The sequence below is a fragment of the Lampris incognitus genome, chromosome 1 (assembly GCF_029633865.1).
Source record: "Lampris incognitus isolate fLamInc1 chromosome 1, fLamInc1.hap2, whole genome shotgun sequence".
Lineage (NCBI taxonomy): Eukaryota > Metazoa > Chordata > Actinopteri > Lampriformes > Lampridae > Lampris > Lampris incognitus.
The window spans coordinates 130642469-130660730 of record NC_079211.1 but is presented as its reverse complement, the minus strand read 5'-3'; the positions used below and the strand labels follow the sequence as shown (position 1 = coordinate 130660730).

Genomic DNA, 18262 nt, shown 5'->3' with positions numbered 1-18262 from the left:
CTAGCTCTAAATTCAAATAGCAGAAAGCATATAGGCACTGCAACTAAGGACTATTATTATTATTATTAGAAATTATTTCTTTAAATAAATCATGGCATGTGCTCGGTTGCATATAACTCAAGACTAACTGCACCAGAGTAGAAATCGACACACATGGAGCAAGTTAAAAGGTAAAAGGGAATTTATCAAATGGCAACTGTACTTCCCCTATGCACCATTTTTATGCTTTCTCTTGAGCCTAATTACCACCCCTACTTCAAAACAGTATATTTCCATAGAATTCATCTCAACACACTTCTGATCGAATACTGAGCTGGGGTGCTTAAAGGACAGATTCACGATTTTTGAACCCAAAATTCATTCAAACGTTGTTAGGCATAGTTTAGAATCGTACAAAGAACTTCACCGATCACTTCAGCATTGGGAAACATAACTCTTTGCTGAATCTCGCTTCAACACAGACCAACAGGCAATCATGTAAGCTTTCAAAAACCACATTATATCTCCTTTTGGAAACAGGAAGCTCACAACAGAGACACCAATATCTTTTATGTTTACTCAGGAAAGTTTTGAATAGGAGCAGAATCAGATTTGATTTGGATGACCATTTGGCAGTTGACACGTCATCCCAAATGTCGTTAAAATTCTGCACTTGAGAACAGGAAGTCCTGCAGCTCAGAGGTGTGGCAACATTAGCTACAGCTGTATACTTCCAAAGACCTGTACTTCTAAATCCGGCACAGATTTAGCAAAGAAAATCTAATTGTGCAAGCCGTGTAAAGTCATTTTACCTTGATAGGAAGCATGGTTTGCAATGTTTTTTTTTTTTAATCAAACATATTAAAATCTATTTTACAGTACAGAGAGCTTCCTCTGTTTTTTAAGGCTTAAAAGATTGTCCCATTGAAATGTGCTGAAAACTAGCAAGAAGATTCAGCAACGTGTCAAGTTTCTCAACACTGAAGTGATCAGTGAAGTTTTTGGCTGTATGATTCTACATGATGCCTGATAACGTTTTAATGAGGTCTAAGAAAAAAAAAACTATCCTTTTTCACAATGAGCAACCTTATTACACCCTTCCTAAAACAATGCTCATTTAGAAAAGGGCCAAGAAAGATTAAGAAGCATCCTTCACCTACTAAAATCAAGTTTCAAACCTTGAGAATGACATCAGTAAATCTTACCAAGTCTTTGTGAAGGATATGAGCAAAATCGTTCAATTGGGTCAGCAGAGATGGATGTAAAACACATTCACACAGAAGCGCACAGCATACTTTTTTCTTTTTTACATCCCCCTCTCTTTCCTCAACCTTAAAAAAATGACAATGGAGGCATCTACCTCATTTTGCAATTGGCTTTCCAAAAAACATTGTCTCTCTTTTGTCCACTATCATGAATTTCTCCACGTTTCAAACTCTCTCCTGTCTGTATGCTTTTACCTGTGCTGCTGTTGTCATTTTGTCCCCCCCCCCACCCCACCCCTGTCTTCACAGTCTCTTGTCCATCTCGTCCCCCTGTTGTCTCCTCGATCCCAAGGTCTCACAGCCGACAAAGGCAAAAGAGTGTCGGGATGAACACCCCAAATGCAACCAGAATGGGGAACATAAGGCTGCTATTGTCAGCTGCATAGGGATTTGGTGTTCGGGGCCCTGACTGGACCCTGTACTTGGGAGCTGTTGAGGTACTCTTCTTTCCACCTTCCTCACCTCCCTCATTATCCTCCTCTTCCTCTTCCTCTTCTTCACGCTTCTCAAGCCCAGGGTGAGGCTGGAGTTTTGGTACATCTATGACGCAAAAACCACATTGGGGGGCGGGGGGTCATTCCAAGCCATAAATGTCAAAATATGGTACTTCAAATCTCTGGATATTTAACAACTATTGCTAATTTCATTAACGACACAACTAAGTTTTATTAAAAGGATGACAGTAAAAATGTTTCTATTTAACTAAAGATTCTGCTTGTAATCTCATGAGATCTCACCCTCTAATGTGCCCTTCATCACGTACAGAGCGCAGATCTTGGGGTTGTCATAGTAACCCTGAAACAGAGAGAGGGAAGGGAGGTTATCAATTAACAGCAGAGACAACGTCACAGTGAAAAAAAACAAAACAAACCCAAACTAAAACACTTAGTTTCCCTGTTTAGCTCGTTCATGTCTTGGAGAAGGCTTACGACCGTGTACCCCAGGGCACCCTGTGGGAGTATGGAGTACCGGGGCAGTTGCTACAAGCCATCCGGTCCTTGTATAACCAAAGTGAGAGCTGTGTCCGCATTCTCGGCACAAAGTCAAACATGTTTTTGGTGGGTGTCGGACTCCGCCAAGGTTGTCCCTCGTCTCTGATTCTGTTTGTGATATTCATGGGAAGGATCTCAAGGCGCAGCCAAGGTGAGGAGTGTGTCTGTTTTGGGAACCTCAGAATGGCATCTATGCTCTTCGCAGACGATGTGGTTTTGTGGGCTTCATCAGAATGCGACCTCCAGTACGCACTGGGGCGGTGTGCAGCTGGGTGTGAAATGGCTGGGATGAGAGTCCGCACCTCCAACTCTGAGATCATGGTTCAATACCAGAAAATGGTGGCTTGCTCCCTCCGGGTTGGGGATGAGTTATTGCCTCAAATGAAGGAGTTCAAGTATCTCGGGGTCTTGTTCACGAGTGAGGGTAGGATGGAGTGGGATATTGACAGGCAGATTGGTGCAGCATCAGCAGTAATGCGGACATTGTACCGGACCGTTGTGGTGAAGAGGGAGCTGAGCCGAAAGGAAAAGCTCTCCAATTTACCAGTCAATCTTCGTTCCAACCCTCACCTTTGGTAATGAGCTTTGGGTAGTGACTGGAAGGGTGAGATCATGGATACAAGCGGCTGAAATGAGTTTCCTCCATAGGGTGTCTGGGCTCAGCCTTAGAGATAGGGTGAGGAGCTCGGACATCCAGAAAGAGCTTGGAGTAAAGCCACTGCTCCTTCATGTCAAAAGGAGCCAGTTGAGGTGGTTCGGGCATCTGATTAGGATGCCTCCTGGGCGCCTTCCTTTGGAGGTTTACCGGGCACGGCCAACTGAGAGGAGACCCCGGGGTAGACCCAGAACTCGTTGGAGGGACTACATGTCCAATTTGGCCTGGGAATGCCTTGGGATCCCCAAGGAGGAGCTGGAGGGCGTTGCTGGAGAGAGGGATGTCTGGAGTCCCCTACTTAGCTTGCTGCCACCGTGACCCGACCCCAGAGAAGCAGCTGAAGATGGGATGAGATCTATGTTTCTGTCTCTCTGTGTGTCCATACAAACAATATTTCTGGAAAAAAAAAATCACTTAAAAGCTAAAAACTAATCAGTCTAAATCAGTGATTCCACCAACCACTAAAGCCTTGGGCTGTTTCACCATCACTGAATTCCAAACAAACCTTTTTTAGTCTCATTTCCTCTAAATCTAGGCTGAGCTGCCTAAACCCATGGCAATAACATATGAATTTCAAAATAATAAATATGATTCCAAGTATAACATAAGTCACAAATATCTGGTCCAAAAGTTCAACACAAGTCAGACAGATATTATTAGTGAGGCCAGTTGGCTTTTGGTCTGTATTGGCAGTTCAATGACTCAATCAGTTGATCAAACTTCTGCAGATAGACAAGAGACTCAACTCCAACAACCAAATAAAATTATTTTCGTGTCTTACAACCAACCATCCATCCATCACATTTGATGTTTAGAGGAACACATCTTAAGTGGTTAGAGCTCAGATTACAGCCTACTTCTCGAGTATGAAATTTGTAATTTGAGAAATAGCAGTTACATCAAAATTGCTCGTGTCTTGGTGGCTTTCTACTTCGCTTTTATTCTATTGATAACATATGATTAAAAAAAGCACAGTTATGATGCAAGAAGTCAACTGCCATAACATCCAAAGAGAGAGAAAAACAGCTCATGGACAATCAATGTTATTTTCTAATCTTTTACAAAAGGGAGAACAGAGAATAAGCCCCAATTGTGAATTCAGTCTGTAGATAAGTGAAAAGGGCCACTGCAGAGAAAGCAAGGACTAGAATTTGAGCCACTCTGAAGCATACAACCTAACAGACTTAGTGACACTGCCTCACTGTCACAGCCTGAAAGTGACTGGCAAAATCTATTCCTCCAAAGACAGTAAAGAACACTATTCACTGACTAGACAGCCCAATCAGTGTTTCTGAATGAAGTAGTTTTCAAAGATGAAAACCAGAGACAAGGCCAATCTGTAATTCTATGGCAATACAAACTGGCACCGCACTGCTAAAGGTGAGTAGGAGGCTGGCCTTGTGAAATCATGAGCATATTGCTTTTTGATTTCTCTTGGCCATCTGATTGCAAAGGTTGGAGCTAGTTAACGATAGTTTTTGTAGCTATAATTGACAGTAGGCACAAAGGATTTTGTAGCATGCGAGGGTTCAGGATGAATCTCTTGCCTGCTGATTGAGTTGGGAGCATCACAATTATTTAATGTCTTGAATCCATCAAGCTTTGAGTTACACCAGCTATAACCAATTAAAGCTGCGCACAAGAGAAAAAAAGGGATGAGTTTAATAAGAACTCACCTTAACAAACTCCACAGTGAGCTTGCCGTTGAAGGTTGACACCTCTCCCTGCACACTCAGCTTGCCACGTCGAATGGAGAAAGGGACTATCTCATCATGGGCAGTACTGTGGCCCACACGTTCAAAAATATCCAGGTCTTTTACCACAACATGGCCGTTGAGACGTACGTCAAACACCTGACAACATAAAGGAAGGCCAGTCTTGGTATCCCAAACAGCAATGATTAAGACCTCTTACAATGTACAAACTCAGGTTCAAGGTGACAGAGGTCAACACTTAACAATGCTAACTGTACCAAAGCCACACCACACCAAGTGAAATGGACACTGTGTGTGTGTGTGTGGTAACTCAAGTAAGTATGAGAATCAGAATCATGTTTATTGGCCATGTAGATTTGCACATACAAGGAATTTGACTCAGGTTTTGCGGCACTCTCAGTGTACTGTAAGTATCGAATAAAATCATTTACAGTGAGATACCTTACATATTGGACAGAAACATTTAAAAAAAAATCTACCAATATTAAATCAGCAATTCATTTTCAAATAAAGTACACAATGATATAAACATCTCCATGCACACCCTTTCCTGCTCATTAAGACAAATATTAAGTGAAAACGGTTTGCCACTTTTCCATACTCTTGTCGAAGTTATTTTTTTTTCTGATTTTAAAAACACCATACCTTTTGCTGTGATTGGGCAAAGTAGACCTCTGCATATTTCATGACAAGTATATAGTCTCCCTCCTCACGAATGGGCACTTCATATCCAAAAGTGTCCTCATTATAGCGCTCTGTTTGGTAAAGAATCTGGTCTTCTGGACTTGAGCGTAATATGGGTAGTCGCAGTCCATAATCGGATGCTGGAGGGGACGGGACAACATCAGATTCAATGTGACGTTTGTTCATATCCACAACCAGCTCAAAATAACAACAGAACACACCAATATATGTATCACTTGTAGTGACATTTAAAGTAGTAGTCTGCACAAATGTGCCAGGTTTTTATTCCAGCCTAACACAAGAGATGCTGATTTCACCCACTAATTCCCTCTGACTTAAGGGCAACCCCCACTAACCCTTATGGAAGTTGTGCAAATTAGAGAAATGAACTAACGTTAACACTTGGTTGGAATCAGGACCTGCATAATCTTAGCCCTCCATTGCACAACGACCCTCAACTGCGTTGTGGCTAACGGCGAAAGACTACTGCTTTTTAAAATCTTAAAGAAAGAATGCTCTTGCTTAGGTTCAGATCTTTTCCTTCTCTGAATAAAACAGTGATTATTTTACTACCACATTGAACCCACAATCTCACTCCAATAAACAAATAATCAACCACTTCCCCTACCTCTCTTCCGCTGTATGGGACCTGTATGGGGAGGAACTGAAGCAGTCTATGCTGACTTCTCGTTGATTGATGTTTACTTGCAGAAGCAAAAATTGTGAGGGACAGATAGTACTCTACTACAAAAGCCTTTCTTTCAAGGAACCTTTCACCCAGCAATGTCACACGGATGCATTGCAAAAGAAGCTCGGCGACACGCAGAAACACAGTGACCTCCACAAAACGCAAACTTACCTTTTCCAAGTTTTCCTTCTAAGGGATCCTTTTTGAAGTGGATACCGTGCACGTCCGTGTGCGCTTCCCCTCCTGCATTCACGGCCCAAATAACGCGTTCAGCGAGGCTGGGGTCCCCACCGTCAGCCCAACACTGAGCTATCCACAGCCAGAAAACCGCTGCGACCAGCCAGGCGACGAACCGTGCCGTGACCCGCTGCATTGCCACACACAGCCCGGTCCTAGGACACGTGTGTGTGAGAGAGTGAGAGTGAGAGAGAGCGAGCGCATCTGTTGTTGTAGAAGCTTAACAACCACTTTGCTTTCGAGTAATTCTTGCAGAATAACATGACTACATAGAAGGAACCCTCCCACATGTATCCAGATGGAGATACAGCTAGCCAGTTTGTCAAATGATGACTGTACCTCGCAACTCGATATCAGTAGCCTGCGTGCTAACACGAACGTGCTCACCTGCATGCAGTAATATCAGTTAAGCCACAATTCTGATTATACTGATGAGACAATAACCCCCGTCTATTAGTTTAAGTTAACACATTCACCACCACTTTTTCCTTATCATTTTGCAAACGCTGGCACAAGGAATTAGCAGTAAAGCACCGTCAGTGACAGTCAGTTCACTAGCTAGCCGGCTACCTGTCCAACGAGAAATACTTGCTCTGGAAAAGCCCCCCCCCCCAGCTCAGACAACGCTCGTTTCCTTACCTTCGCTTGCACGGCTAGTTTCAACAAATATCTCTGCAGTGTGTAACGTTATATCTGTTCTTATAATCCAACTAGTCACCTACACTCTGAAATGTAAGCTAACACTACTGGCGCAGATCTCCTTGGCTGCTAGTAGCATCAGACTGCTAAACTTACGTTGACTTTCATTCAATGTGTATTCAAACTAATGCTACCAAGCTACAGCGGCTGCCAGTTTGCAGGCGATGGGGAGTGCTTACCTAACTTGATGCTCATTACAGCAACTGATTGACAGAGTTTTTAACCAATCGTTATAACATATGCCTACCAGTGACGTCACGTCAATGTTGAGTTCTGATAAAATTTGATGTGGTTTGGAAATCCACTGCTAAATGATCTGAACACCAAATTATATATATATATATATTCATTCATTCATTCATGCTCAATAAGGAGCAAAATAATCCACTTAGTCAAGTAAATTCTCTATGAGACAGTACAAGCCTGTTTCATGCTATAAGCAATCATCAGCTGATTTACTTGACTAAGTAAAATTTAAAATTAAATTTTTTTAAATTTAAGAGAATTTACTTGACTAACTGGATTATATATATAACAATTATAAAATTCCGTTAGGACATGTATAAAATGCCACTAACTCCTAGGTTCAACCTTTAAATGGCATTATGGAAGACAAATAGTTATTTTAAACCAGTTAACTCAAATTAAGGTATAACACATGGCGAGAGAGTCCTGTATCATAGTTTTTTTCTGAACAACTTTCTTGTTGTAGAAAAGAAAGCTGTATATACACTTTCTTTTCTACAACAAGAAAAGAAAAAATATATACACACACACACTCAGAGTTCATTTACGACGGTAACTATGTTTGTTTTTCAATCAAGATATAATTACGTGCTCTTTATTCTGTTGTTTAATTCATATTTAAAGGTTCGACTAAGACATTTTTCTGTCATTAGACGAAGGAGGCGTACTCTGGATGTAAAAGGGGCTGGCCCACGTTGGTCAGCGGTGATATGGTTTGGTAGAGAACCCAAGTACAGTCGTCCAGCTGGCAAAATGCGGAAGGAGGGCATGTTGAGACGTTAACACGTTTTGGCTTTTATTAATAATGTAGTCCTATCGTTCCTTTTCCGAGAACGTCAATGTTGCCCACTGCAGGTTTTCACTTCAAATTCCGTGACAGGTTATGTGCAATATCCAGATATATGTCAGCATGCACAACATAAGTTTAAACCAACCACGTAAATTAAAAAAAAACCTTTAATAAAACTAAGATTCCCACAATTCATTCACCTTTGGTACGTTCGGCTTATTGTCCAATCAGGAGAGTCCAACGCAGCGTGTACGCGGTGCACTCTGGGCTTGACGGAAGGACCGAATGAAAACTGCTGCTATGGTAACAGCAACGTCATTGGACGGTAGTAGAGCCTTTGATTGAAAGATAGATTATATATATAATCCAGTGAGTCAAGTAAATTGTTTTTTGTTTTTCTGTGAACAAAGTTATATCTATCTATCTATCTATCTATCTATCTATCTATCTATCTATCTATCTATCTATCTATCTATCTATCTATCTATCTATCTATCTATCTATCTATCTATCTATCTATCTATCTATCTATCTATAAAATCCAGTTAGTCAAGTACATTCTTTATGAGGCAGTACAAGCCTGTTTCATGCCATAAGCAATCATCAGCTGTTGATTGCTTATGGCATGAAACAGGCTTGTACTGCCTCATAACGCATTTGCTTGACTAACTGGATTATTTTCCTCCTTATTTGTTGAGCACGTTCCCTACCGTTGAGTGTTTCTTTTAACAAAGTTATGTGTGTGTGTGTGTGTGTGTGTGTGTGTGTGTGTGTGTGTGTGTGTGTGTGTGTGTGTGTGTGTGTGTGTGTGTGTGTGTGTGTGTGTGTGTTATAAGGTTATATACACGTTATACATACTACAGGTATTTGGCAGCTTTGACAGGAGCTACTTCAATCTACAGCATTTCCCACAAAATTGCCCAAGTTTCTATGAAAAACACTTTTAACCAGTGATAAAACTGTTCTAACAATTTCCCCCATGGTATTAACAGATAACGTGTTATGATGTAAGATGGTCACATGTGTTGTTGGGCCTTACACTAAGCATCCTGAAAATTCCAGTACCCCTTCTAGATGAAAATCACAATGACAAAACAATATAACTGTATAACAAAATGATAGGGAATTAGCCAATCAGTAAAATTGTTCTACCACTACTGATCAATTAATCAATCTAAAGGGAAAATAACTACTGTATAAGAATATGTCAGTGCTGTCTCTTTTAGCAATTTTCTATGCCGCTGAGGACTGTTCAATTATTTTCATTATACTTTCCTAAAAACATACTAATTCACTCTTATTCTAAAAAACACACATATTTTTAATTAAATTAAACTTCCAATGACAAACTGGAATTAAATTAAACAAATTACATTAAATTAAATTAAACAATATAAATTAAATTAAACACATTGGAATTATTATTAGTTTAAAATCAAGCATGGCTACGGCTAATTTACAACTTGCACAGCGATTTTCATGCAGGTAAAATTGATTCAATCTGTGATCACACCAGAAATGCATATAATTAATAGATGATATGCAGAGGTTAGTCATCACACTAACGTTTTCTTTTTATTGTGTATGTTTTTCTTTGTTAACAATTCCAGACACCAAAAAAAAACAAATAAAAAACCAAAAAGCAAAAAGCAAAAAACAACAATCCGTTGTAAACATGTTTTTTTGTTTTATTCTACAATCAACTTGGCAACATTTGTTGGTCATTTAATAAGACAAATGCAAATGTGCATGTGTTTGTCTATTACTATAATTTATAAATTTCTTTCTTTGGCATGCACTAAAACTGCTTGGACAACACAGATTCGTGGAACCTTACCGCATCAACAACCATATTGACATCTTATCATGACAACAACCATATTGACATATCGTATTGCAACAACAAACATATTGACATGTGCAGAACCGGTACAGCATTATCAAAGCTACCCTCAGTGGAATTCACAAGTGCCATTCCTCGGATCTGGAGCAGAGCCTTTCGGTGTGTCAAGGCGACTTTCCTGGAGAGATGTAATGAGTAAACTAACAGGCTGGTGCCAATAACCACTTTCACCCTCTGAATTCAAAGTTAGAGAGAAAGTTAAAAACTGTTTGTCAGTAGTGATGGATCTCTGAATAACATCGAGACAGCATATGTGAACGGTATTTTCCTTAACAGATTAGAGATCCACTTAGCCGAGGCATCAGTCATCAATACATTCATTGGACTGGATAAGCACGGCACTATGCTCATCCAGTCACTTGACAAATCACAGACAATAGCTACAATACAGATGTGATATTGCGACTTGGGCTCCTTGTGGAGTGCTGAGGAAACATATATTACATCCCAATAAAAAATGTTGTTTGCACCAAAACAAACGGGTTGGTACAAATTTGTACGTCACAAGTGAAAAATGACTTAAACACTCCTCTACATCTTAACATCAACACACTCATCAGGATTTTACTTTGTACGAAAGTATGGGACCATTCTGTGATACATGTAAGGATGCCATATAGACTCAGGGGACAAAACAACAGCAGCCTACCCATACAGTTAGTTATATAGTAAGTGAAAATTAAAGTGCAAAAAAACACAAGTTGGACAATCTTCTCCTAGGCTACAGCAAATTCTGCCTCAGTTGAACTGGGGACCAATTCAGGAAGAACACTTTGATTGAGAGTGTGAGGTGATCCCTTCCTCCAAAGAGTTCAAGGAATTTTATTTCCAGTATCATTCAGGTTTGGATGGCTCAGAGTTCTTAGCGTGTCCTCTGCTGTTCCCATTTGATGAGGATAGAGAGGAGTCGAGGTTCACATTCAGTGCGTATCATTTTGTGATCAGTCATTTTGCTGCTTATCGAGACATCATTCGCACAAACTCTGCGAAAAGAGGAAGGGAAAAACAGCAGTATTATTATATTGATGTCTGACAGTACAAACGTGGCTTAAAGCACTTGCAAACATGGAGCTCATGAAAGTTAGTTTACCTTCAAAGTCAACAAGCCCGTCTCCATTCAAGTCGACATCCCTCAGGATATCTTCTAAGTCCTTGTTAGCCACCTGAGAAAACATAAAGTAAACAAATTGAAGGTGATAATTGAATAAATGAAATAAAAAAACAGAGAAGCAGCAGTATGTGCATGTGATGCAGTTTCCACAGGAGTGTAAAATGGGAATTCTCACAAAGATGCTTGGAGACAGACAATAACGCATAATCCAAATCTGACCTGCTGTCCCAACAATTTCCTCATGGCCTCTCTGAGCTCCAATATACTTATCGCTCCATCCCCATTAGTATCAAACTGAGAGAAGGGTAGAGGACAAAGAGGAGAAAGACAAAATGTTAACTGGAAAGGTTAAGAACAAACAGCGGAATTCGTGCAGTGTCGATCTTGGTTGATATTGTCCCACCTGTTTGAAGGCATCCTTTAATTCCTTTATACCAATCATGTCTGCAGTTTCAGCGAGTAGTTTTGGACCCATCAACTCCACAAAATCCTCAAAATCGACATGTCCTCCCACTTCAGAAAAAGAGACAAATAACTATGTGTCAATAATTAGACCACCAAACAATTGTAAAGCAGGACTTAACACACTGTATCTTGTGCAGTGCACATCCTTACAGTTCATGTTGACTTGCTGGCTCAGTTCTATCAGCTCCATTTCAGTTGGCATATATCCCATGGTTCTCATACAGTTGCCCAGGTCTTTACAGCTAATGAAACCGTCTTTGTCCTTGTCAAACTCTTTGAAAGCATCCCGCAACTCTGTTGAGTAGGAAAACAGATATTACTGGAAATCAATTTCATCTCTCATATGCGTACACCCACACACAAGCCTCACATCTGAGAACTTGCCTTATCACTGTTTTATATCTTTGTTGTTCTGCAAAGCAGAGCATATTGTGACTTCCCCCCCCCAGCACTATTCAAATAAACATCACTTGACTAGAAACTAAAACATAACTCACCATCCATTTCCTCTGGCCTCAGCTCTCTGTCCTGTTAGGAAATTCAATTTAATATTAATATGAGGGCATATTAGAAAGACATGAAAACATCAGTCATTATGAAAACAAAATGTTTAGAGCACACTCAGATACTTCTGTGTATAACCCAACAAATAAGCGTACCAGTGACAATGCTGGGACCGCAGTGACCCCCAAATAAAAATCGCTAAACAGCGCCATCGTAACACCTGTCTCCTTCACTTCCCAAGAAGTAAAGGAGTAAGTAGTGGAGTAAGTAGTAAAGTAAGGAAGTGAAGCAAACCAACCATGTAAAGGAAACCAACCACCTGACGTCACCGAAAAACGCACCTCTCTCACATCTCAGTGACGCAAGCTCCAGACACCCATGATCATTATCGAGCCTGGCTGGCGAACGCACCCACACTGAGCACCCGGAAGAATGTAACCGCTCTCTTTTCTCAGCTCTTGCTTACGGCGAATGCAACCTTTAAAGGGCACAGAGAAGGGGAGACGTATCCCAGAGTCTTCAGGGGTTAACAGCACGAGCAGCGAGGAGCGTAAACAAAACGCGCGCGCTTGACGTCAAACCCAAAGAATTGTCCAACCGGAAGCTCTGACGCAGAAAAACACATGCGGCACGTGGACCAGAGGAAGCGTAAACAGATAATCAGATTGGCGTGCATGAAAATCACTCCTGGCAACTCCTTAATCAATTCATAAAGCGGTTTCTGAGCCATTCATGCCCAGCAAAACAAAGGCCATGTCCTAATCCACCCCAACACGTACAGGTCCATTACTGACATTCATATTCAGCAAATAAAACTGAGAACATGAATATAACAAAATAAAGATTTTCTTTGTTACACAAACCCTTAGAGAGGATCCTGAAAATCAGTCAATATTTAAATCAGTCTTGTGATTACGCTAAAACGTCCTTGGATCTGCCAAATTGACGGTGGCATTATTAGCAATGTATATGTATATAATTTCTAATTTATCTGCAAAAGGCCAGAGATGGGCAACAACACAGGTGCTTTATTGAATCCGTTCTTCCATTCCTCTGTTTTAAACATACATGCTCTGCAATGAGAGTAAGTCATATAGTGGACATATTGTAGCGAATTCGGGGGGCAACGCAACCACGGGAACTGCCGCGGCCGGGATGCGAACCCGTATCGCCCACACCGCAGGAGACATCGCTACAATATTAAAGAGGCTGCATATGTTTTTCCACATAGATGTTTAGTAGGGCTGTGTACTGTAAAGAATTTGGCGATATGATTCATATCATGATACAAGTGTCACGCTTCAATATAGTGTGTTATGTCAAAATGTTTCAAACAAAATATATATTAACATTTTGTACACGTTTACATAAATGCAGTTCATATATATATATATATATATACATATTTGAAAAATGTCACAAAGAAAATACCTAAAGATGCGTTAAAATCACAATAATCGGAGGCATTGCGAGTGTGGCAGTGGCAACGCCTGCTGCTGTGGTTCTGAGAAGCCCTGTTAAAATATTGCACTTGCCAGTTAGTGGTGTAGATGTTAACAACACAGTGAGGTAGTGCCGCATGTCACCTTGTATGCAATCTTAATAATCGATGCAGTGTTTTTGGAAATCCATATGATTTTGTGAGACATTATTGCAATACTTAGGTGTGGCGATATTTTTTTGCACCCGTATAGTATACATGTGTGTTGCTCATCAATTTTTGTAAAATCTGACTTGTAATGTGAACAGCAAAAATTACAACTGCCATAAACAGAAGCCCCAATGGACAATTTAATGCAGTGGTTTTGTAGTTCTCAGGCTCTGATTCCTGCAAATTATATTCGCTGGACACAAAAAGTCATAAAAATTGGGGGAAACTAAATACAGTAACACAAAACAAAGTTTAGAGCCTTCAGCGGACATTTCTTATTGCAATTTATCTCTCTACATTTATATGTTGACGAAATCTACACATCTTCTTTTAATATTATTTGTCACAAATAGATTAAAATTAGTGTTTGTGGGTGTCCAGACTTACGTACAGCCTGTCTGCTATTGGCCATGCTTTTATGCAGGAAGATACAGGTTTGCCCCTGTATGATGCTCATGAGAGTGTAGTTTTGTGTCTTGGACACAAAAGGCTCCTGAGGGAGTTCGAGACCCCCTCCATGGGCACTCTCCTCGCAGGACAGCACCTCCCTGTATTTTCTTTCGGCACTCTGGAGCATCTTTCCAGAGGGGTGTAGGTATGGGGATCAGAGACAGAGTTAGAGACCCCTAGCAGCTTTGGAACAGAATGGACATGACATTGAAATAGAGAGTGAGAGATAGGAGAGAGCATGTAGGGTAGGGTTTGCATGCCAATTTGCATGTCAGTAGTTTGCATGTATACTTACTATATTATGACTATGGACCAAAAAATATGTCCCTGTTATAGACTCCTCAAGAGTATTAAGGGTTGTGCTTATACTTATGGCATTAGGTATGCACTAGGTCATAGGACCTAGTGCACTGTGTGTGTATGTGTGTGTGTGTGTGTGTGTGTGTGTGTGAGAGAGAGAGAGAGAGAGAGAGAGAGAGAGAGAGAGAGAGAGAGAGAGAGAGAGAGAGAGAGAGAGAGAGAGAGAGAGAGAGAGAGAGAGAGAGAGAGAGAATGTGTAAAATAAAATATAGACATGGCAGGCAGGACAATCCATCAACATCATTGAAATAGCATGGGGCCAACTTTCCATTCATTCATCATAACAATTTACTAGCCACGTTGTGTAGACTGCCATTTCAGTCTTATACACTGTGACAGGGAGGGTAAACAAGCATGGGAGCAAAGAAGAAAGAACAAGAGCACAGGCTCAACTAGTAACCAAGACCTTAGTGATACTGTGAGTCATTTTTCTCTCGAAGACTCGTGATACAAAATAATTCATCCTGAACACAAACGTGATCAACATTACGTTCAAGCACAAGTTAAATAACCTTTTCCTAACAGTTGCTACACTCCAGAGCAAGTTACAATAGGTACTACGGGAGAGTGCATTTACATTCCTAAATCATCCAAAATGACATGCAACATGTAGTTAAGTTTTAATTCTTGTACATTTGGACTCAATTGCTAAACCTAAATTGACTCAACTGTCCAGATACACACACTAGATCATTGCCTGTTTTCCAAGAATGCATTTTTTTCCGACGTAAGCCTTTGCTTGCATATAAAACTCAGCTAGATGTAAAAAAAAAATTGCTATTGCGAACTGAGATTACTTTTATAAACATAAAAACAAGGTAATTCTTCACAGAAGGAACAAGCACTGCACATAACTATGACCTATAAATCAAGTCTCATCAACAAATTTCATGTCAAAGTCTTAAGCGATGCTTGGTTTTAACGCTGAGTGGAATGAGCTAGACTTTTAATTAGCATTTCTGCAACATTTTCACTTAGCACCAAGATATCAATCAAGTGCATCAAGTACCCAGAACGAAGAAAAACAAGATGACATATGCAGTAAGTGCATCATACAGATAGCAATCTTACCCCTGTAAAAGAGGATTCTAAGCAGTTTCCCATGGCAAAGGGAAAAAAAAACAAAAACAAAAATCAGGTGCTCAAACACCACGAAAACCTTCCTCTTGTAAAGATCAAGGTTTAGGTTTTGAGCGAATCAAATCCAGTTTTAGTTCTTCAAGCAACCTAACCCAAAAGAAATAGTGAGCAGCATCCTGTCACTTTCTAGCATGAACCACACTACTCTATTAGAGATAGGCTTAACTTGAGCGAGGGAGAGAGATTAAGAGAGAGAGAGAGAGAGAGAGAGAGAGAGAGAGAGAGAGAGAGAGAGAGAGAGAGAGAGAGAGAGAGAGAGAGAGAGAGAGAGAGAGAGAGAGATTTGATTTTAAACGGTACATTTATTCAGATTACATTACAGTCCAATAGCTGATATTCAAACAATCATCTCTTTATAATCCAGCTCATACAAAAAAACAAAAACAAAAAACAAAATATTAATTCGTTCATTATTTAATTAAGTAATTATTTACTTAATTAATTCATCTTCAGCCGCTTCTCCGGGGTTGGGTCACGGTGGCAGCAAGCTACGTAGGGCATTCCAGACGTCCCTCTCCCCAGCAACGCCCTCCAGCTCCTCCTGGGGGAGCCCACGGCATTCCAAGGCCAGATTGGACATGTAGCCCATCCAGCGAGTTCTGGGTCTACCCCGGGGTCTCCTCCCAGTTGGTCGTGCCCGGTAAACATCCAAAGGAAGGTGCCCAGGAGGTGTCCTAATCAGATGCCCGAACCACCTCAACTGGCTCCTTTCGACACGAAGGAGCCAGGCTCTACTCCAAGCTCCCTCCGAACGTCCGAGCTCCTCACCCTATCTCTAAGGCTGAGCCCAGACACCCTATGGAGGAAACTCATTTCAGTCGCTTGTATCCATGATCTCACCCTTCCGGTCACTACCCAAAGCTCATGACCATAGGTGAGGGTTGGAACGAAGATTGACTGGTAAATTGAGAGGTTTGCTTTCCGGCTCAGCGCCCTCTTCACAACGGTCCGGTACAATGTCCGCATTACTGCTGATGCTGCACCAATCCGCCTGTCAATCTCCCGCTCCATCCTACCCTCACTCGTGAACAAGACCCCGAGATACCTGAACTCATTCACTTGAGGCAACAACTCATCCTTAACCCGGAGGGAGCAAAAAAAAAAAAGTTTCAGGGGAAAAAAAAGACAACTGAGTAGTCTAAACAAGTATTTGTAACAACATACAGAATTTCAAAATTAAATAGCCCAACATTCTACTACTACTACTACTACTACTACTATTACTACTTTCGACTGCTCCCGTTAGGGGTCGCCACAGCGGATCATCCATTTGCATTTCTTCCTGTCCTCTACATCCTCCTCTGTCACACCAGCCACCTTCATGTCCTCCCTCACCACATCCATAAACCTCCCCTTTGGCCTTCCTCTTCTCCTCTTCCCTGGCATCTCCATATTCAGCATCCTTCTCCCAATATACCCAGCATTTCTCCTCCATACATGTCCAAGCCATCTCAATCTTGCCTCTCTTGCTTTGTCTCCAAACCGTCCAACCTGAGCGGTCCCTCTAATATAATCGTTCCTAACCCTGTCTTTCTTCGTCAGTCCCAATGAATATTTTAGCATCTTCAATTCTGCCACCTCCAGCTCCACCTCCTGTCTTTTTGTCAGGTCTCCAAACCATATAACATAGGTTGTATCACAACCATCTTGTAAACCTTCTCTTTAACTCTTGCTGGTACCCGTCTGTCGCAAATCACTCCTTACACTCTTCTCCACCCACTCCACCCTGCCTGCACTCTCTTGACTTCACCTCTCTTCTGCACTCCCCGTTACTTTGGGCAGTTGACCCCAAGTACTTAAACTCATACGCCTTCATCACCTCTACTCCTTACATCCTCACCATTCCACTGTTCTCCCTCTCATTCATACATAGGTGTGCCATCTTGCTCCTACTGACTTTCCTTCCTCTTCTCTCCAGCGTATACCTCCACCTCTCCAGGCTCTCCTCAACCTGCACCATACTCTTGCTACAGATCACAATGTCATCCGCAAACATCATAGCCCACGAAGACTCCTGCCTGATCTTGTCCGTCAACCTGTCCATCACCATTACAATCAAGAAAGGGCTCAGAGCCGATCCTTGGTGTAATCCCACCTCCACCTTGAACCCATCTGTCATTCTAACCGCACACCTCACCACTGTCACACTTCCCTCATACATATCCTGCACCACTCCTACATACTTCTCTCCAACTCCCGACTTCCTCATACAATACCACACCTCCTCTCTTGGCACCCTGTCATATGCTTTCTCTAAATCCACAAAGACACAGTGTAACTCCTTCTGGCCTTTTCTATACTTCTCCATCAACATTCTCAAAGCAGCCATCGCATCTGTAGTGCTCTTTCGTGGCATGAAACCATAATGCTGCTCGCTAATCGTCACCTCTCCTCTTAACCTAGCTTCTATACTCTTTTCCATATCGTCATGCTGTGGCTGATCAACTTTATACCTCTGTAGTTGCTACAGTTCAGCACATCGCCCTTGTTCTTGAAAATCGGTACCAGTATGCTTCTTCTCCACTCCTCAGGTATCCTTTCACTTTCCAAGATTTTGTTAAACAATCTAGTTTAAAAACTCCTCTGCCATCTCTCCTAAACTTCTCCATGCCTCCGCAGGTATATCACCAGGACCAACTGCCTTTCCACTCTTTATCCTCTTTATAGCTGCCCTCACTTCCTCCTTGTTAATCCACTGCACTTCCTGATTCACTATCCCCACATCACC

General features: G+C 41.3%; 2 protein-coding genes across 3 annotated transcripts in view; both read right to left on the bottom strand.

Annotated features, from left to right (window-relative positions):
• Positions 1-1539: 1539 nt before the first annotated feature.
• Positions 1540-6926, bottom strand: mlec (malectin). Its single transcript, XM_056294920.1, has 6 exons — positions 6855-6926; positions 6150-6370; positions 5252-5430; positions 4568-4744; positions 1982-2039; positions 1540-1784 (listed from the first exon to the last, which is right to left on the bottom strand). The coding sequence occupies exons 2-6, from the start codon at positions 6349-6351 to the stop codon at positions 1540-1542; spliced, it is 861 nt and encodes a 286-aa protein (XP_056150895.1). The 5' UTR covers positions 6352-6370; positions 6855-6926.
• A 2574-nt stretch (positions 6927-9500) lies between these two features.
• cabp1a (calcium binding protein 1a) overlaps positions 9501-18262 on the bottom strand; it is a 32602-nt gene continuing 23840 nt past the window's right edge. The window contains exons 1-7 of one of the 2 annotated variants that reach the window (XM_056282333.1): positions 12089-12160; positions 11927-11957; positions 11580-11723; positions 11368-11477; positions 11184-11258; positions 10944-11016; positions 9501-10836 (exon numbers count right to left, since the gene is read on the bottom strand). In XM_056282333.1, coding sequence (XP_056138308.1) covers positions 10811-10836; positions 10944-11016; positions 11184-11258; positions 11368-11477; positions 11580-11723; positions 11927-11957; positions 12089-12145 — 516 coding nt within the window. In that variant the 5' untranslated portion in view covers positions 12146-12160 and the 3' untranslated portion in view covers positions 9501-10810. Of the gene's footprint in view, positions 10837-10943; positions 11017-11183; positions 11259-11367; positions 11478-11579; positions 11724-11926; positions 11958-12088; positions 12161-18262 lie in introns of those variants that run through there. The other variant, XM_056282341.1, reaches the window with a different exon arrangement.